Source organism: Oncorhynchus clarkii, chromosome 20, assembly GCF_045791955.1.
Source record: "Oncorhynchus clarkii lewisi isolate Uvic-CL-2024 chromosome 20, UVic_Ocla_1.0, whole genome shotgun sequence".
Taxonomy (NCBI): Eukaryota; Metazoa; Chordata; class Actinopteri; order Salmoniformes; family Salmonidae; genus Oncorhynchus; species Oncorhynchus clarkii.
In genome coordinates, this window is record NC_092166.1 from 81,076,877 (window position 1) to 81,098,762 (window position 21,886).

Consider the following 21,886-nt stretch of genomic DNA (forward strand, 5'->3'; position numbering starts at 1 on the left):
ATTCTTATTTTCAATGACGGCCTAGGAACAGTGGGTTAACTGCCTGTTCAGGGGCAGAACGACAGATTTGTACCTTGTCAGCTCGGGGGTTTGAACTTGCAACCTTCCGGTTACTAGTCCAACGCTCTAACCACTAGGCTACCCTGCCGCCCCATTTGATGGTCCAACCACATTCTGTCCCCTATCAAAACTTTTCGTGCTAGTGAGAATGACATGAGAAAGTACTCAAGACAACTAGGAAAATGTCATTTAAGGGATCGGCCCCTTTTTTAAAAATGTTTTGCCTAAAATGACATGCACAAATCCAACTGCCTGTAGCTCAGGTCCTGAAGCAAGGATTTGACAACGCCCCATAATATGCAAATGAGCCTCACCAGTACATTGCCCCCACCTATCAAAGTGCAGTGATCGTACCTTACATTCAAAATATTTGGTAGAAAAAGTTCCCATTATAGCTACAAGGTACCAAACTGTACCATGTGAGTTCATATGTGTACCCTTGAAGTGTACCCTTTGACCTTTGTGTACCCCAGGGAACAACACTAGTCTACCCTAACCACACCCTTATTTTTTGAGTGTGTTAATATATGTTCCAAGCAATTAGTATGAACCTGGTGGCACTGCATGAAAATGGATTCACCCCCTCCCCACCAAGAGGTTCAAAGAATGTATGTTATACTCTACGTCAAGTGTCGTTGAGCACTGGTAGTTTTTATTGGTGGTGATAATTGGACAATTATTTGCTTGATTCTGGGCAGCTTTTAACAAAGTGCAGAAATGCATTATTGACAATAACTCTGTGGCCATATCTCTTTTATGCTCACAGATCTGGCTCCCCTTTTACAGTAATTTAAATCAGAATACAGCAGCATACTGTCATTTTATAGAGATAACACCTTCAAGTTATTAAATATATTTACTTTATCTTTACTGCAACTTTAAGGAAAAGTGCAGAAATGTATTCTTGCCAATTTCACGTATGGCCACAGACCTGGTGGTGCAGCAGAAACTTCAGGTAGCTTAGCAACCAAAAGGTTGTGAGTGTCACGCCCTGACCATAGAGAGCTGTTTATTCTCTATGGTGGTTGGGGCATGAAAATGACTAGGGTGGGTTATCTAGGTGTTTGATTTTTCTATGTTGGCCTGGTATGGTTCCTAATCAGAGGCAGCTGTTTATCGTTGTCTCTAATTGGGGGATCATATTTAGGCAGCCATTTCCCCATTGTGTTTGCGGGATCTTGTGTAGCTTCCTGTGAGTAGCACAGAACGGCACGGTTCGTTTGTGCTGGTTTGGTTTGGTTTGTGCTGGTTTGGTTTGGTTTGGTTTGGTTTGTTTTGTTTGGTGAGTTTTGATTTATTAAAATATGTGGAACTCTATACACGCTGCGCCTTGGTCTATTCATTATGACGATCGTGACTGTGAGTTCAAATCTCAAGGGAGGTTGAATCCCAAATAATCAATATACTACTGTATATCATCCTTTAACATCTAAGTTTAGCTGTAAAAATACAGTAACTATTTGTAGATGTACCTTATTCTTACCACAACAAGAGAAAAATCTCCAGGGGACCAAGACACATCATTCTAATAATGTCCCTGGACCAAACCGGGAACAATACGAAGCCTACAGGGACCACAACTGTTTAAATTGAAGTAATGTTCAAAGTAAAATATTCTAAATTACATTTAAGACCTGGGTTTTCATGTGCTCAAATGTTGTCAAGTGTAGTTTCATGGTTTCACATGTTGAAACTTTGCATCCCCATGTTGTCACATTCATTTCATATTTGATCAAATTAGATCACACGAGATCTATTGTTCACGTTTGAAATTCATGTCAAATCAAATCAAATTTTATTTGTCACATACACATGGTTAGCAGATGTTAATGCGAGTGTAGCGAAATGCTTGTGCTTCTAGTTCCGACAATGCAGTAATAACAAGTAATCTAACTAACAATTCCAAAACTACTGTCTTGTACACAGTGTAAGGGGATAAAGAATATGTACATAAGGATATATGAATGAGTGATGGTACAGAGCAGCATAGGCAAGATACAGTAGATGGTATCGGGTACAGTATGTACAAATGAGATGAGTATGTAAACAAAGTGGCATAGTATAGTATAAAGTGGCTAGTGATACATGTATTACATAAGGATACCGTCGATGATATAGAGTACAGTATATACGTATGCGTATGAGATGAATAATGTAGGGTAAGTAACATTTATATAAGGTAGCATTGTTTAAAGTGGCTAGTGATATATTTACATCATTTCCCATCAATTCCCATTTATTAAAGTGGCTGGAGTTGAGTCAGTGTGGCTGGAGTTGAGTCAGTGTGGTTTTTCCCATAAGGGTGGTACAAGAAATGCACCGCCTGCATTAGCAGGTCTCTACCATGGGTGGTGCGGTCAACCCAACGCATCACCGGGGGCACACTGCCTGCTCTCCAGGACATCTACAGTACCTGGTGTCACAGGAAGGCCCAGAAAATCATCAAGCCATCCGAGCAGCTGCCTGTTCACCCCGCTACCATCTAGAAGGTGGAGACAGTACAGGTGCATCATAGCTGGTACAGAGAGATTGATAAACAGTTTCAATCTCCAGGCCATCAGACTGTTTAACAATCATCACTAGCCGGCCTCCACCCAGTACCCAGCCCTGAACTTAGTCACTGTTCTAGCCGGCTACCTGCTGGTATTCTACCCTGCACTTTAGAGACTGCTGCCCTATGGACATAGAGTCATTGAACCCTGGTCACTTTAATAATGTTAACATACTGTTTTACCCACTTTGTGTTTTGTTGTTTTGGCTCTATACTCCATCACTTTGGATTTTTAATTATACTATGAGATTAAAGTGCAGACTGCTGGCTTTAACTTACTACCAGGTTAAAGTGCAGACTGCTGGCTTTAACTTACTACCAGGTTAAAGTGCAGACTGCCGGCTTTAACTTACTACCAGGTTAAAGTGCAGACTGCCGCCTTTAACTTACTACCAGGTTAAAGTGCAGACTGCTGGCTTTAACTTACTACCAGGTTAAAGTGCAGACTGCCGGCTTTAACTTACTACCAGGTTAAAGTGCAGACTGCTGGCTTTAACTTACTACTAGGTTAAAGTGCAGACTGCTGGCTTTAACTTACTACCAGGTTAAAGTGCAGACTGCTGGCTTTAACTTACTACCAGGTTAAAGTGCAGACTGCCGGCTTTAACTTACTACCAGGTTAAAGTGCAGACTGCTGGCTTTAACTTACTACCAGGTTAAAGTGCAGACTGCCGGCTTTAACTTACTACCAGGTTAAAGTGCAGACGGCTGGCTTTAACTTACTACCAGGTTAAAGTGCAGACTGCTGGCTTTAACTTACTACCAGGTTAAAGTGCAGACTGCTGGCTTTAACTTACTACCAGGTTAAAGTGCAGACTGCTGGCTTTAACTTACTACCAGGTTAAAGTGCAGACTGCTGGCTTTAACTTACTACCAGGTTAAAGTGCAGACTGCCGGCTTTAATTTCTCAAGTTGGCTGGATGTCCTTTGGGTGGTGGACCATTGTTGATACACAAGGGACATTTTTGAGCATGAAAAACCCAGTAGCGTTGCAGTTCTTGACACACTCAAACCGGAGCACCTGGCACCTACTACCGTACCCTGATCAAAGGCACTTAAATCACCCTCTGAATGGCACAAATACACATTCCATGTCTCAATTATCTCAAGGCTTAAAAATCCTCCTTTAACCCTGTCTCCGCCCTTTTATTTACACTGATTGTAGGTGATTTAACAGGTAACATCAACAAAGGATCATAGCTTTCACCTGGATTCACCTGGTCAGTCCATGTCATAGAAATATCAGGTGTCAGGTCCAATGTTTTGTACACTCAGTGTATGTTACCCATCATTTCAAAATATTCTAATAGGTATGCAAGATATGCAGTGATCTTGCAGATCACATCTGCAACAAATAATAAAGTTGGGTTGAATAAATCTTTCAATATGGTACATTAAAAACAAATTACTCCTTTTAGATGTTGGAGTGGATTGTTTTGACATTCTGTGGCCTATGGAAATATGTTTACAATCATGCATTAACCTCATAAACAACACTAAAATAGTTTAATTTCCTGTGTTTGAATGCCTGCGTTCCACCAGTTTACATATTCTAAAAAACGTATTTTGTTTTGAGGTTAGCCAGCCTGGATCCAAACAGAATTTTCCCTGATGTCCGTGACGTCGTGGAGTGGAATAAAACAAATGCTCAACATCATTTCGGCTGTGGCCATTGCCAAACTGCCAGTTGCCAAACTGGTATCGGTTAGGTGGTTGTCATGGTTTCACTGGTGTGACTGGTTCTACAGTCACCGGTTGGGAAAACCAAACAGAGGTTTGGTTTTTCGAAAGGAACCTAAAGAAAATCAGACTGGGGATATGACGGGATATGTCATTATTCTACTTAATATGGTCTTCAGATATTCAGTCCATAGTGCATAACAGTCATATTCAGTGAACTGATTTACATCTGTTTGTAATCATCAACATGTGTTTTGGCATGTGTCCTGACAGTTGTCGAGTGCTGCTCATTCTGTAAAATCAAACATGAATCATCAATAAGGATTGTGTCTTCCTGTGATAATCCCACGGTGTTTCTTCACACGGTTTAGACATGCCCAACCTGTCAACGAGCTTCCTTCTAACCAATCACATCTGTTCCTCACTCTATATAAGCAGCAGAGAAACATTTTGCCCTTCCGTGAGATCCGAGGAGTACTACTGAGAAACACTGCAAGTCCTGAACCACACGATTTCTCCAAACTCTTTGTGCAAGAAGTACAATCGATACTTTACCCAACAGAGAGAGAGATGGGAAGGAGTATTTTGCTGCTGATTTTGACATCCACCCTGGCAGGGGTGTCACAGAGTGAGACGGTAAGGAGTTTAAAAATCTGTAGTTGTGTTTTACATTGCAGCACATTTTTTTGCCATGTCTCTGTCTATTATTTTAAGATTCATTATCAAAGTTTCAGGAATGATTTCTGTATTCGTCAGAGGAATGTAAAAACATTGGTGGAAAAAGTATCCAATCGTCATACTTGAGTAAAAGTAAAAGCTACTTTAATAGAAAATGACTCAAGTAAAAGTGAAAGTCACCCAGTAAAATACTACTTGAGTAAAAGTCTAAAAGTATTTGGTTTTAAATATACTTAAGTATCAAAAGTAAAAGTATAAATCATTTAAAAATCCTTATATAATCCGTCTGGAAACCAGACGGCACCATTTTCTTGTTTTTTTAATGTAGGATTAGCCAGGGGCACATTCCAACACTCAGACATAATTTACAAAGGAAGCATGTGTGTTTAGTGAGTCCGTCAGATCAGAGGCAGTAGGGATGACCAGGGATGTTCTCTGTTTAGTGAGTCCGTCAGATCAGAGGCAGTAGGGATGACCAGGGATGTTCTCTGTTTAGTGAGTCCGTCAGATCAGAGGCAGTAGGGATGACCAGGGATATTATCTTGATAAGTGTGTGAATTGGACCATTTTCTGTCCTGCTAAGCATTCAAAATGTAACGAGTACTTTTTGGGTGTCAGGGGAAATGCATGGAGTAAAAAATACATTATTTCACTTTAGGAATTTAGTAAAGTAAAAGTTGTCAAAAAAATATAAATAGTAAAGTACAGAAACCAAAAACAGACTTAAGTAGTACTTTCAAGTATTTTACTAAAGTACTTTACACCACTGGACATAACCATGTGTTTGTCTGATGTCATGACATACATAACAATGCTGCATCCGTGTAGAGCCAATACTGCATCTGTGTAGAGCCAATGCTGCATCCGTGTAGAGCCAATCCTGCATCCGTGTAGAGCCAATGCTGCATCCGTGTAGAGCCAATGCTGCATCTGTGTAGAGCCAATGCTGCATCTGTGTAGAGCCAATACTGTATCCGTGTAGAGCCAATGCTGCATCCGTGTAGAGCCAATACCTCATCCGTGTAGAGCCAATACTGCATCCGTGTAGAGCCAATACTGCATCTGTGTAGAGCCAATGTTGCATCTGTGTAGAGCCAATACTGCATCCGTGTAGAGCCAATACTGCATCCGTGTAGAGCCAATGCTGCATCCGTGTAGAGCCAATACTGCGTCTGTGTAGAGCCAATGCTGCATCCGTGTAGAGCCAATACTGCGTCTGTGTAGAGCCAATCCTGCATCCGTGTAGAGCCAATCCTGCATCTGTGTAGAGCCAATGCTGCATCATACCACGATGCTTTATCATAACGGATTTCTGTTCTTCACAGGGCTTGCTGAGACAGAAAAGACAGATTTCTAATTTCCCCTACCGAAAAAGATCAGGTACATCGAGCTCAATCAAGCTCTACGTCAACCAAATATACAACAACCAAATATATCTTTACCACATGTACACAGAGCTTCTCACTCTTTAATTAAAAAAATGGATTCACCTGTTACTGTTACTAGGTGGCCTCTGTCGTCATGGTGGCACCTCTGTCCCTGCCCTGTCCGGAGAACACATGTTCTGCTTATGCACAGTTGGTTACGGTGGCAAACACTGTGAGTTAGGTAAGAAGCACTCTTTTACATTTAGACACTTAACAATTACTGTACCTCTGACACTTTGAATTGATGGGGGGGGAAGAAACCTTTTCTTGTTAAGATTCTATGTGACGTGTGTGTGTGTGTGTGTGTGTGTGTATTGGACCATTCACTAGGATCCATCTATCTGCTGGTGGGAGTACAGCTGTGCTCTCCACATACAAACGACTGGACGCTCTAACACACACACACACACACACACACACACACACACACACACATACACACACACACACACAGGAAGCGACACTGTGTGTGTGTGTGTGTGTGTGTGTGTACATATCTAACTTGTTGAGCTGTGGAAATAATTTCCTCATGAAGGACAACGAAGGATAATAATCATATCAGTCAATCGATCAATATGGTTCATTATTTTGTATTTTCCCTCAGATACAGCAGCCGCCTGCTACACGGGAACTGGGATGTACTACAGAGGCAAAGTGTCTCAGTCAGAGAGTGGGCGCAGGTGTGTGGGGTGGGACCTGGACACCAGAAAACGCCTGATGGGGTCTGACGTCTACTCCGGGAGGCACAACTACTGCAGGTAGGGGCCTTTATCCCACTCTCAAATGGCACCCTATTCCCTATATAGTGCACTACTTTTGTCCAGGGCCCCCTATATAGTGCACTACTTTTGACCAGGGTCTCCTATATAGTGCACTACTTTTGACCAGGGCCCAATACAGGGAATAGGGTGCCATTTGAGATTGGACTGTTCAGATGTTTCCCTCAACAGTTAGTGGTTCGTAAATGTGCAGTGTGTTATGAGGAAATCCATTTTTTTGACTTCAGGAATCTGGAGTACAAACGTCGTCCGTGGTGTTATGTAATGAAGGGTGTGGAGCAGGTACAGGAATACTGTGATATCCCTCGCTGTGGCGTACCTGTGGAGACGGGTACATTTACCTTATTTTCATTCTCTCTCCCCTTAATGTTTTCATTATTTCATCATTTGTAGGTTTTGATTGTGAGTAACATGTAAACCATACTATCACCATGTTATTACAACGTTATTTTGTGCTGTAATGTATAGTGGTATCAACTTCAACATCTTGCAGGTCCCCTTGATGATCTGCCCACCGAGCCCACTGTACCAGACACAGGTGAGATCAATTTGCTTGGTCTTGCTACCGTACAAAATTAATATAATTCTAAATATAATATGTAACTATCCTTCTTTCATGCTCATTCTGTTGAATTCATATATATGAATATGCATTAAATATACATTAAATATGCATTAAATATACATTAAATATACATGAAAGCAACTTAACATTTTCCCAATGCTCTTTCAGTCTTGTTTTCATTGCAATTGGTTTGGTTCCCCTGTCACAGCGTCCAGTCTGACAGAGTCCACGTGTGGCCAGCGTACCAGGAAGCAGATGAAGATCGTAGGAGGGACAGTTGCCGCTGTGGAATCCCACCCGTGGATGGCTGCCATATTCTGGAGGAGCCGTCAGTCTAAAGAGAACGTGTTCCGCTGTGGGGGAAGTCTGATCTCTCCCTGCTGGGTTCTGTCTGCTGCCCATTGCTTCCCTGACAGGTACTGTAAGAGGCAGCGCTGACATTTCTCAACGGTAACAAGCCAGTGAGGGTGTACAGTACCAGTGTCCTTTATGATAGGACCCGGCCGGCCCTCTCTTGAGATGATGTTTCTGGCTGATAAAATAATATAAGATCGTACTTTAGCGCCCGTTTCCTGGAGTTAAATGACCTGGTGGGCCTTATGGGTGGAATGTTATTAATATGTTTCATAACTAATTAGCATAACTAATTAACATAATGAATTAACATAATTCACATAATTCATTGTAAATGTTTTACTTTTTACCCCTTTTTCGTGGTATCCAATTGGTAGTTTGTCTTGTCTCATCGACGCAACTGCCGTTCGGACTCGGTAGAGGCAAAGGTCAAACACGACCCAACCAAGCCGCACTGCTTCTTGACACAATGCCCGCTTAAACCGAAAGCCAGCCGCACCAATGTGTCGGAGGAAACACCGTGCACCTGGCGACCGTGTCAGCGTGCACTGCTCCCAGCCCGCCACAGGAGTCACTAGAGTGCGATGGGACAAGAACATCCCTGCCGGCCAAACCCTCCCCTAACCCGGAAGACGTTAGGGCCAATTGTGTGCTGCCCCATGGGTCTCCCGGTGGCGGTGTGCTGCGACAGAGCCTGGACTCGAACCAGGATCTCTTGTGGCACTGCAGTGCAGCGCCTCAGACCACGGTGGTGCAGCGCCTCAGACCACGGTGGTGCAGCGCTTGCTTATGACTACTCGGGTGGCCCATTTATTTTTTACGCCAAAAATGTCAAACTGTTTTGTTATATTTCAGTCTTCTGTGATGTGTATATATAAAGTGTAATATTAGGATGCAAACTCAACATTAATACATTTCAACTCTATATCTCTATATCTTTATACATGGTAAAGATGTCTTCTTTTTTAAGCCCATAACCATGTGTGTGAGATGTGTACATTTTTGTTTCAAAGTAGATTTGTTTAAGACTACCAAGAAACCCTGATTTAGCCCAGTGCAGTAAATAGTTAATCCCTTAAAGGGGATATGTGATTGCACCAGCCAATACATTCAACACCAAAGTGCGGGGGTACAGGTTCGTCGAGGTAGTACAGGTTCGTCGAGGTAGTACAGGTTCGTCGAGGTAGTACAGGTTCGTCGAGGTAGTACAGGTTCGTCGAGGTAGTACAGGTTCGTCGAGGTAGTACAGGTTCGTCGAGGTAGTACAGGTTCGTCGAGGTAGTACAGGTTCGTCGAGGTAAATCTCGATATGTAGGAAGGGGTAAAGTGACTATGCTTAGACAATAAACAGCGAGAAGCAGCAGTGTAAAAAAAAATGTTTGGGTTTCCACACACAGCTCTCAAACTAAAGCCTGCAGCCTCTTCGTCACTCTGGGGAAGAGTGCCATCAATGAGACTGACGACACCAAAGAACAGACCTTTCAGGTGGAAGAGGTCATCGTGCACGCAGAGTTCGAAAACAGCGAAGGCAACTTCAACAATGACATCGGTACGAATGAACACTGCTTTTATGTCCCATCTGTTTGCGCTGTCTGTGCCAAAATCCTCTCACGCCAATGACCAGAAGAGTTGGTACAGACGGCACAAACAGATCTGGTAAAAGGCGATTGAATTCCAATCTCACTGTGGTATTGATTTGTTGAGTTTGTATGTTCTGTGAATGTAAAGTTTGAAACTTCAGTATACGTGTCATAGTATTTGAGACTGTCATGATAACAACGCAGAGCGGTTGATGTGTTCTCCTCATACAGCTCTACTGAAGTTAAAGGCTGTAGATGGTCGGTGTGCAGTGGAGAGCAGCTCTGTCAGGACTGTCTGCCTGCCCCCAGCACGCCAGGCCCTCGGCGCGGGATCCTCCTGTGAGATAGCTGGCTACGGAAGACAGAACGAGGGTAAGGAGGATCATCTACAACATACCAGGGCCCGTGTTCATAAAGCATCTCAGAGCAGGAGAAGACAAGTGTATGTGAGAAGACGTGTATGTGAGAAGACACATGCATGTGAGAAGACAAGATGTGCCTTATTTGTCCATTAACTTACAGAGAATAGAAATGTGAGTTTATGCTCACAACCCTCTGAGACACACATACACCCCCTGAAGTGCTGGAAGCAATGGGTCGGGCACATTGCACCGCCCCCCTGGAGTAATTATAGGTGGTTAAGTGCCTTGCTCAAGGGCACAATGGAAGGCAATGGTATATAAGATGATACTACGCACCAGATTTTTCTGAGCTGGGATTTTAACCAGCAAACCTGGTTTCTCCGGTTGTTGGCCCGTCTTCTCTGAGCGCTCAGCTACCTGCCACCCCTGAGTAGGGGGCTAGGATCAGGTCCATATAATATTCATTATAATGAAATACGGAGCTCTGAGTCTGAGACACTTTTTCAATACTATCCTAGACCTCTTATTTTAAATGTATCAATCACTTGATATGATCCATTTCAATTTCCCATGATAAATGGACATGTTTTCATGCCTACGTAACATTGATTTTTATTTACCTGTTGAGTGCTTTCTTACGTTGTGTCCCTTCTTCATTAAGGTTTATGGTACAATTCACAGTACCTGAGGGAGGCAACGGTAAACATTTTGGCCCATGACGTCTGCTCAGATAAGGCGTACTATGGAAACCTGATCACAGAAAACATGTTCTGTGCTGGCAGACCGGACTGGAGTCAAGATGCGTGCAAGGTATGATATGCAGAAGGGCCATGACATTACAATTTCTCCTCAGCAGTTCATATATATTTGGGGAAAAAAATGTCATTCAAAGTAAAAACAGAACGACATTTAAGAACAATATAAGGATATTCTTTCTCCATGAGAAAAAAAGTATTATGAATTACTTGTGAATAATGATGAGTGAGAAAGTTATCATAGATATCATAACCCCCCAAAATGCTAACCTCCCCTGTTATTGTAATGGTGAGAGGTTAGCATGTCTTGGGGATATGATATAATATGCTATATAACAGGGGAGGTTAGCATTTCATATCATATCCCCGAGACATGCTAACCTCTCACCATTATAATAACAGGGGAGGTTAGCATGTCTTGGGGGTATGATATAAAATGCTAACCTCCCCTTTTATTGTAATGGTGAGAGGTTAGCATGTCTTGGGGGTATGATATAATATGCTAACCTCCCCTGTTACTGTAATGGTGAGAGGTTAGCATGGGTTAATGATTACCGTAACCATTGTAGCATAGCATTCACATGAACGTAGAAGTCTTTAGAAGCATATTCTATTCTTATTTACAAAAAAAGTGACTCCAAAATGACACAATGCATTATTTACCATTTTAATTTCTATTGGGGCACAAAATCATCTGAAACACAACCGAAACAAACTGCAAATGCATCCAACACATTTGTAGAGTCACACGCTTGATGTACTGCAGCCATTGATGCTAGGAATATGGGACAAAATCCTTCACTTTTGACTACTTTACTACACATATAAGTAAATTAGTCCAAATACCTTTGGTTACCTAAAATGGGGGAACTATGTACAAAAAAAGTGCCGTAATTTCCGAATGAAAATAACCACAAATTAAAGGTGACACTCATAGTCATTGTACCACTTTCAAATCCTTGGGTACAGAGCAAAAACAATTTTTTAAAAATATGTCTCGCCGTATATTATACAGTATTTCTCTTTCATTCCCAGGGTGATTCCGGAGGACCCATGGTGTGTGAGGTGGATAATCGAATGTTCCTTTTTGGAATCGTCAGTTGGGGCGAGGGGTGTTCTAGAGCCTTACGACCAGGCGTGTACACAGCAGTGACCAACTACAACAAGTGGATAGAAGAAAAAACAGGCTTATCCTCCATCGCCTCAGGGTCTATGTACCCACAGAAATGACCTCCTCGGGGTCTATGTACCCACAGAAATGACCTCCTCAGGGTCTATGTACCCACATAAATAACCTCCTTAGGGTCTGTTATAGACACTATATCATGTTGTATAATTGTACATATAGGAATATAAGTATTTTAACTACTGAAATGTAAACATATTTTTGTACTTCTGTCTTTTTCAAAAAGGGGCAACAATAAATCATTTTTATATTACTCACAAATCTAATGTTATTACAAAACGGTTCCAACTTCTAACCTTGAACGTCTGTCTACTGTAGCAAATGTGGGGAAGATCTCCTTCCAGTGACTCACCAGTGACAGCTTGTACTGTGGTTACCATACTACCTAATAACATACACCACCTTAATCCACCCAAAACACCCACACGATCCTCACAAATCTAATGTTATTACAAAACGGTTCCAACTTCTAACCTTGAACGTCTGCTGTAGCAAATGTGGGGAAGATCTCCTTCCAGTGACTCACCAGTGACAGCTTGTACTGTGGTTACCATACTACCTAATAACATACATCACCTTAATCCACCCACAACACCCACACGATCCTCACCACGCAGGAGCCTCGACCTAGTCATGAATCTGGAATTTTGAATGGACCGGTAGTCAACCTTGAACCACAAGGTTTGAGATCTTTTACCCGATGGCCATTTAAACGTAATTAAGGCTACTTTTTTTGCCTTAAATTTGTCACCTGGATGAAAGGAATGCTTCATATCTCCAATTACAGGTCTTGTTAATAACAGACGATTCGTGTGGTTTTGTAGGTGTCAGTCAGTTGACAGCCTTGTCCACCAGCCAGCTCTCTTTCTGTTGAACCAATGCTTCTACTGTATGTGGTAGCTATTAGCCTGTGGCGAGGTTGGACAGTTAATGGCAAAACATTTAGCCCATGTTTTTGGAATTATTCAGTGGTATTAGTGCCTGATGAGAGGCCTATAGTAGTGAACCTGAGTTTTCCAACTCATGCCATTCAACCCATAAAAGGAGGCTTGTTGGTGTTAAAATGCAGCTGTTGAAAGACGAATTTCATCTCTATTGGCAAGAAATATTATCTGCTTGTAACACACAATCTTTATTTTAATTTGTCATGGTTTTTCACACAATGAATTACATTAGCTTTACTATTATTTTGGGTCATTTAGCTAAAACTCTTTTACATATTTATTTCATACCTAGTCCATGACTATATTCTAATACATACTATGCACAATGAGCTCTCTCTCTCTCCCACTTTGTCTCTCCAGATCATTTAAAGGTCTGAGTGGTGAGTTACAGAGTGGGGAGAAGAGGGGGCTTACCTTGTCTTCAGCCTGGTAGGGAAGTCATGACAACTGTTGTGGGACTTGACACGCACTGCTCTGTGTGTGTGTGTCTGTGCTGGAGAACTTGACGCGCAGTGTAGGGATTAGTGGAAGCCCTTCTCACAGGAAGCTAGCAGCACCACGGCAGCTGTCCCTGACCCATCGTGTTATTTTTGTTTTAACAGCTAGCTTTGGGAATATGTTATCGAGGGGAAAGTGTGGGAAAGGAGGGGTGTGGAAAACGCATCAGCCATGGCAGGAATTACATACTCAGAGCTGGGGTCCCCACGGTTACAGTAACCTACGGTGACATCATCCGGTTCCGGGTTTCACCAGAGAACTTGAGACGGGATGAGTAACAAACATTAACCAAATCCAAGACATGCAGTGATACCTACAGAGATATATATCATGCTACCTCTGTACAGTACCAAGTATACAAAGGTGATAGAGTTTAGTGAAGATGGGGTGGCTAGCTGAGTTAAAACGACACAACGGTTTAACTTAAGAAGCTTGTAAGATTTACATTTGATACAAAACAACATTTTGAAAGTCCTCCCGTAGTCATTTTCCGGTATAATAATGTAGTACAGGTTCTAATTGGTGCATGATAGTGAGTGTCGAATTTCCTCAATGATTTCAACCTATTGTATTTAGTACATTTCACCACCAGATGGTGTCAGGTGGTAACTGTCCAAGGCCTTTGTACAGACAGAGTAGTGTTGAGGCTTCAAAAGAGCCTTTTCTCAAAGCATATTTTATTATTTATTTATTTATTTTATTTATTTTTATTTCATCTTTATTTATCCAGGTTGACCAGTTGAGAACAAGTTTTCATTTACAACTGCGACCTGGCCAAGATAAAGCAAAATCAGTGTGACCAACAACAACAACAACAGAGTTACACCTGGAATAAACAAACATACAGTCAATAACACAATAGAAAAGTCTCTATACAATGTTTGCAAACGAGATAAGATAAGGGAGGTAAGGTAATAAATAGGCCATAGTGGTGAAGTAATTGCTTTCAGCAATATCAGGACAATTCCTGATACAGCAAACGACAGCACGGCATCATAGGAGCACAGTATGCATCTGTTTACTTCACAATAGTTATAACAATGAAATGTGCAAACACTTAACACTTACTCATGCCACCAGACATGTTTGAGTAGGAACTAAATACAAACCTATCAACGGTTCTGTATCAGGTCTGTGTGGACAGACAGTGTCTTTCCGTTCTTCTATCAGCTGTAGTGAGTAAGAAGGAAGGTTATGTCTCAAATTGCACTCTATTCCCTATATTCCCACAGGACCTTGGGGTGGCCTGCTGTCTTCCTTTGATTTCTATATCTAGAATGGACTCTTCTTCTCTTTGGTTATCTTACCTGCAGGCATGCCTTCCTAGAGAGAGATGGGCCTCCTGGTGTACCTGTCATCTAGGCCTATTCTATAGCGTCTCCATTCTCTATGGGCCTTTTGGATGATCACATTATTATGGATCCATCTAAGTAAGATCATGGCAATCATGGAAAGATACTGCAAAGTGATTTGCAGTTGCTTGCACATTAAATAACTAGTAGAAGACAAAGCAACACAAGAATATCGTCAGCTTTTCAGGCATTCTGAAATAAGGGAAGTACTCGAAGGCTACAGAGCCTAAACCTGATTTCTCATATTTACAAACTCTGCTTCCATAAAAATGGACTGATTTGGGTCGGTGAAACTAGAAGTGGCTATGAGGTAAGAAGAACTGAAATGGCTGCATTTAGCTATATGGCAGTAATCCTGGAGAGGAACTGAAATAGCTACATTATGCTATATGGCAGTAATCCTGGAGAGGAACTGAAATGGCTGCATTCAGCTATATGGCAGTGATCCTGGAGAGGAACTGAAATGGCTGCATTCAGCTATATGTCAGTAATCCTGGAGAGGAACTGAAATGGCTACATTATGCTATATGGCAGTAATCCTGGAGAGGAACTGAAATGGCTGCATTCAGCTATATGTCTGTAATCCTGTAGTGAGTAGTGATTATATGATGTTAGTGCAGTGTTCGAGGGACGCAGTGTACTCTTCAATTCCATGTATTTTACCCTACATGGAACTAACTACTGAATTCTGACTGTGTACTTCACAGACATGTCAGACATCCTAGCCTAAATGAGAGATTCATTAAATATCAAAGATGATTATATTAAAACTTCTGAAATAAGGTTTAAATTCGAGATTTAAATCTTGTATATTTCAGGATCTTTGATTTAATTATCTTTGCTTATAGACGATTAAACACTGCAAGAACGAATGTTTACATGAGGTCTGAAACAGAACAACTTCCCTGTTTCTTTCTTTTTTAAGACACTTCCTTTTTAGGAAGTAGGATGCTGCCTTGCAGCCCCCTGGGAATCTGAGGGAATTCCTTCTCGGGTTTGGTTGTATGTTTTTTTTTTTTCATACTGCAGTATTGTTATTTCAGGTTGTAAAGGGAGGAGATGGAATTTGAGAAATGTGTTATGCTACACACAAGTAGACCAGAACTAGAGTAAATAGTTTTGACCAGAGTTAGTAACACAAATGTGCCCATGCTTGATTTCTGTCACACTGTGTTTTAATCCAATAATTTTTCTCCAGTCTAGGTGGTTTGAATATGTTGCCCTACTAAAGTATGAAAGTGAAAACGACATGATAAATATGTCTGAGGCTGATCTCCATGCCACTGGATACAGAGCTTTAAACACTCACAGGATCGACTGTGAATAAGTGGATGTATAGTGTTGTCACTGGATACAGAGCTTTAAACACTCACAGGATCGACTGTGAATAGGTGGATGTATAGTGTTGCCACTGGATACAGAGCTTTAAACACTCACAGGATCAACTGTGAATAGGTGGATGTATAGTGTTGCCACTGGATACAGAGCTTTAAACACTCACAGGATCGACTGTGAATAGGTGGATGTATAGTGTTGTCACTGGATACAGAGCTTTAAACACTCACAGGGTCAACTGTGAATAGGTGGATGTATAGTGTTGCCACTGGATACAGAGCTTTAAACACTCACAGGATCGACTGTGAATAGGTGGATGTATAGTGTTGTCACTGGATACAGAGCTTTAAACACTCACAGGATCGACTGTGAATAGGTGGATGTATAGTGTTGCCACTGGATACAGAGCTTTAAACACTCACAGGATCGACTGTGAATAGGTGGATGTATAGTGTTGTCACTGGATACAGAGCTTTAAACACTCACAGGGTCAACTGTGAATAGGTGGATGTATAGTGTTGCCACTGGATACAGAGCTTTAAACACTTACAGGATCGACTGTGAATAAGTGGATATATAGTGTTGTCACTAGATACAGAGCTTTACACACTCACAGGATCGACTGTGAATAGGTGGATGTATAGTGTTGTCACTGGATACAGAGCTTTAAACACTCACAGGATTGACTGTGAATAGGTGGATGTATAGTGTTGCCACTGGATACAGAGCTTTAAACACTCACAGGATCGACTGTGAATAGGTGGATGTATAGTGTTGCCACTGGATACAGAGCTTTAAACACTCACAGGATCGACTGTGAATAGGTGGATGTATAGTGTTGTCACTGGATACAGAGCTTTAAACACTCACAGGATCGACTGTGAATAGGTGGATGTATAGTGCTGCCACTGGATACAGAGCTTTAAACACTCACAGGATCGACTGTGAATAGGTGGATGTATAGTGCTGCCACTGGATACAGAGCTTTAAACACTCACAGGATCGACTGTGAATAGGTGGATGTATAGTGTTGCCACTGTATACAGAACTTTAAACACTCACAGGATCGACTGTGAATAAGTGGATGTATAGTGTTGTCACTGGATACAGAGCTTTAAACACTCACAGGATCGACTGTGAATAGGTGGATGTATAGTGCTGCCACTGGATACAGAGCTTTAAACACTCACAGGATCGACTGTGAATAGGTGGATGTATAGTGTTGTCACTGGATACAGAGCTTTAAACACTTACAGGATCGACTGTGAATAGGTGGATGTATAGTGTTGTCACTGGATACAGAGCTTTAAACACTCACAGGATCGACTGTGAATAGGTGGATGTATAGTGTTGTCACTGGATACAGAGCTTTAAACACTCACAGGATCGACTGTGAATAGGTGGATGTATAGTGTTGTCACTGGATACAGAGATTTAAACACTCACAGGATCGACTGTGAATAGATGGATGTATAGTGTTGTCACTGGATACAGAGCTTTACACACTCACAGGATCGACTGTGAATAGGTGGATGTATAGTGTTGTCACTGGATACAGAGCTTTAAACACTCACAGGATCGACTGTGAATAGGTGGATGTATAGTGTTGTCACTGGATACAGAGCTTTACACACTCACAGGATCGACTGTGAATAGGTGGATGTATAGTGTTGTCACTGGATACAGAGCTTTACACACTCACAGGATCGACTGTGAATAGGTGGATGTATAGTGTTGCCACTGGATACAGAGCTTTACACACTCACAGGATCGACTGTGAATAGGTGGATGTATAGTGTTGTCACTGGATACAGAGATTTACACACTCACAGGATCGACTGTGAATAGGTGGATGTATAGTGTTGTCACTGGATACAGAGATTTAAACACTCACAGGATCGACTGTGAATAGGTGAATGTATAGTGTTGTCACTGGATACAGAGCTTTAAACACTCACAGGATCGACTGTGAATAGGTGGATGTATAGTGTTGCCACTGGATACAGAGCTTTACACACTCACAGGATCGACTGTGAATAGGTGGATGTACAGTGAGGTCAATTGCCACTGGGCCGACAGTGGGTAGACTCCATAAGTCTGGAACTTAGGCTCGTAAAATCACACCAGTTTCAGTCTTCAAACAAACATGTTACCCATAAATATTACATTTAGTTGTAGGCTTCTGGTCCGGTATACTTTGAATAATTACTTGAGCGCTGTAGTCTGTAATATGTTGTATCATAACTGTAGTAAAAATGGTATATAATGGAATATTTATTAAATCAATATCTGTGGATTCTATCCATTTTGAAAATATTTCTTCCAAGCCAAAAACATTTCCCCATTCCATTCTATTCTATCATTGTTTATCCTACCGTAATAAATAAGATGGACACAGGTATAGCCTATATCCAAAAGCAACTCGGCTATATTTCAGTCCCTTCTGCCAACATCTTGTCAAATCTGATGCGTCACTACAATTTACACCGTCTGTCCTTGCTGGTTGGAATTCGCTCCTCTCAACAGAGTCGTATTTCCCTTTTTAGGGCATGAGAATGTTTACGTAATTTGGGGAGAACTCACATCTCTAGCAAACTCGACTATGTGGAACAGGCGGAGCCTATCGGGAAAGAGTGACATCCGCTTGTGCCAATCGCATTTGCGGTAACATATGTGCCATGTCTCTTATTGGTCAGGTGGCGGACATAGCATTTTGTCGGGTAGGTTGCTCACTCTTCGAGAGCTGCGGTTGGGGATTCTCACATTGATGGTTGCAAGGGGAGTAGTTAGTGTTCCCAGAGAGCGAAACTGTGCTGGGCTAGGAAAGTGTTGGATTAACCTTTAGACTTTACAGGGGCACAAACAAGAGAGGGAACTTTTGAAACAGCCAAACGGGACCAGACTTTTTTTCCTCTTGGATAGGAGAGCGGACTCAAGTTTTCATCATGCCGGTTTTTCACACAAAGACGATAGAAAGTATCCTAGAGCCGGTGGCTCAGCAGATATCCCATCTGGTGATAATGCACGAAGAAGGTGAGGTGGACGGGAAAGCTATCCCGGATCTCACGGCTCCCGTGGCTGCGGTGCAGGCAGCTGTCAGCAACCTGGTTCGGGTAAGTGAAACGTCCCAACCGAATATCCCAGACTTCGGGTAGGTTACCTGTCGCACGCCGTCTGTGTAGTGGCTACATTGTGCCAGCCCGCCACGATTCCTTGTCATTTTATCTCAGAAGTTACCGCTGCGGTTACTGTTATTTTCCCTGCTCTATCGGCTGGCAACATTCTGTTTTTAGAACGCGAGCGATGTAACTACAATGTATCAAGTTTTGTTGAAGTTTTCCACTCGGGCCAGGGCTGTGACGCCCTTTTCCCCTTGAAAATATGCCCTACCCCCTGGAGCCGAGGGTTGACTGCCATATCTCGACGTATAGGCCTACAATATTCTCATGCCGGAGTATTTCAAACAAATATACTTTGTATCTAACTAACAATTGAAACGACACCTATAAATAATTCACCAATTCAAGTGTCCTTTAGCAATTCATGATCACTATAGCTGTTTTCGTGAATGACGGTTCTGACTTCGAATATGGACAATTACAAATTCCTAGGTGTCTGGTTATACTAAACTCTTAAATCTAGAATTGGCTTCCTATTTCTCAACAAAGCATCCTTCACTCATGCTGCCAAACATACCCTCGTAAAACTGACTATCCTACCGATCCTTGACTTCGGTGATGTCATTTATAAAATAGGCTCCAACACTCTACTCGCAAATTGGATGTAGTCTATCACAGTGCCATATACTACCCACCACTGCAACCTGTATGCTCTCGTTGGCTGGCCCTCACTACATATCCGTCGCCAAACCCACTAGCTCCAGGTCATCTATAAGTCTCTGCTAGGTAAAGCCCCGCCTTATCTCAGCTCACTGGTCATTATAGCAGCACCCACCTGTAGCACGCGCTCCAGCAGGTTTATTGCACTGGTCATCCCCAAAGCCAACACTTGCTTTGGCCGCCTTTCCTTCCAGTTCTCTGCTGCCAATGACTGGAACGAATTGCAAAAATCACTGAAGCTGGAGACTTATATCTCCCTCACTAGCTTTAAGCACCAGCTGTCAGAGCAGCTTACAGATCATTGCACCTGTACATAGCCCATCTGTAAATAGCCCATCCAACTACCTCATCCCCATAGTGTTATTTTTTGCCGAATACAACCGGTGTAGACCTGACCATGAAATGCCGAATACAACAGGTGTCGACCTGACCATGAAATGCCGAATACAACAGGTGTTGTATGAAATGCTTACTTACAAGCACATAACCAACAATGAAGTTAAAGAAATCCTGATCTGTCGGCTAATGACAGACAGATCATTTATATTTTCTGAATATAGTCCATGTAGCCTATGCAGTTCAATACAATCTTTGTTGTATAGCCTGCAGTAAGAGGCGGCAGATAGCCTAGTGGTTAGAGCGTTGGGCCAGTAACCGAGCTGACAAGGTAAAAATCTGTCGTTCTGCCCCTGAACAAGGCAGCTAACCCACTGTTCCTAGGCCGTCATTGTAAATAAGAATTAGACTTGCCTAGTTAAAAAAAAAAAAAAAAAATCTCTGTGTGTGTGGTGCTCCTCTACATAAAGGAGATGACTGACAACTCCATGGCAACCTAGCCTACAGTCAGATAGTAGGCCTGCAGTCAGATAGTAGGCCTGCAGTCAGATAGTAGGCCTACAGTCAGATAGTAGGCCTACAGTCAGATAGTAGGCCTACAGTCAGATAGTAGGCCTACAGTCAGATAGTAGGCCTACAGTCAGATAGTAGGCCTGCAGTCAGATAGTAGGCCTGCAGTCAGATAGTAGGCCTGCAGTCAGATAGTAGGCCTGCAGTCGGATTGTAGGCCTGCAGTCGGATAGTAGGCCTGCAGTCGGATAGTAGGCCTGCGGTCGGATAGTAGGCCTGCGGTCGGATAGTAGGCCTGCGGTCAGATAGTAGGCCTGCGGTCAGATAGTAGGCCTGCGGTCAGATAGTAGGCCTGCGGTCAGATAGTAGGCCTGCAGTCAGATAGTAGGCCTGCAGTCAGATAGTAGGCCTGCAGTCAGATAGTAGGCCTACAGTCGGATAGTAGGCCTGCAGTAAGATAGTAGGCCTGCAGTCAGATAGTAGGCCTGCAGTCGGATACAGAAACTGCATACTCTTTATCATTTAGTATAAGTGAAGTCTTCATTATGACCGTTTTTGACTTGAATGAAGTAAACCCCATCTGGAGCCATCTGAAAGGTGGCCTGGTTAGAGTAGAGTGTAAATCAAAGGTAGTGAAAACCACAGTGGTGTTCCGCAAAACCTCTTCATAAAGGAGATGACTGACTGAACCCCATGGCAACCAGCCACATAGGTCTACAGTCTAGGCGTGTACTTGTACTAATCTGCCATTTTCTACAGAATCCAAAAGCAATTTCTTCCCTAATATCAATTTTCTGAAGTATTAGTGTTTTCGTCTGTAGTCTAAACATGACGTGACCACACTACACTACCAATGAACAAACTACCAGTGTCATTTCCTTTCTTATTTACTAAGATCATAGCTGAGAGGATTATTTCCTAAGTGAATAGGCAAAACAAAATGTGTCTTTATCGGTGCCTTTGCAGAACTTGTGGTTTACAAAAAAGGGAAATGACTAAAATAAAAACATCTTCCTAACAGCTCAGATAAGAATGATGTTCCAGGCCATGCAGGGACACTGCCACTTCACGATTCAATACAAGATGTTCCAGGCC

At 42.3% G+C, this 21,886-nt stretch overlaps 2 protein-coding genes across 2 annotated transcripts in view; both read left to right on the forward strand.

Annotated features, from left to right (window-relative positions):
* The first annotated feature begins 4,754 nt into the window (after positions 1 to 4,754).
* LOC139375726 (plasminogen activator, urokinase b) lies at positions 4,755 to 12,238 on the forward strand. Its single transcript, XM_071117540.1, has 11 exons — positions 4,755 to 4,927; positions 6,295 to 6,349; positions 6,476 to 6,577; positions 7,001 to 7,154; positions 7,403 to 7,506; positions 7,669 to 7,713; positions 7,949 to 8,156; positions 9,492 to 9,643; positions 9,906 to 10,046; positions 10,698 to 10,846; positions 11,827 to 12,238. Exons 1-11 carry the CDS (start codon positions 4,862 to 4,864, stop codon positions 12,019 to 12,021), a joined length of 1,371 nt encoding a protein of 456 aa, XP_070973641.1. The 5' UTR covers positions 4,755 to 4,861; the 3' UTR covers positions 12,022 to 12,238.
* A 6,590-nt stretch (positions 12,239 to 18,828) lies between these two features.
* LOC139376980 (vinculin-like) overlaps positions 18,829 to 21,886 on the forward strand; it is a 53,602-nt gene continuing 50,544 nt past the window's right edge. Inside the window, exon 1 of the mRNA XM_071120012.1 lies at positions 18,829 to 19,219. Coding sequence (XP_070976113.1) covers positions 19,052 to 19,219 — 168 coding nt within the window. The 5' untranslated portion in view covers positions 18,829 to 19,051. The remainder of the gene's footprint in view (positions 19,220 to 21,886) is intronic.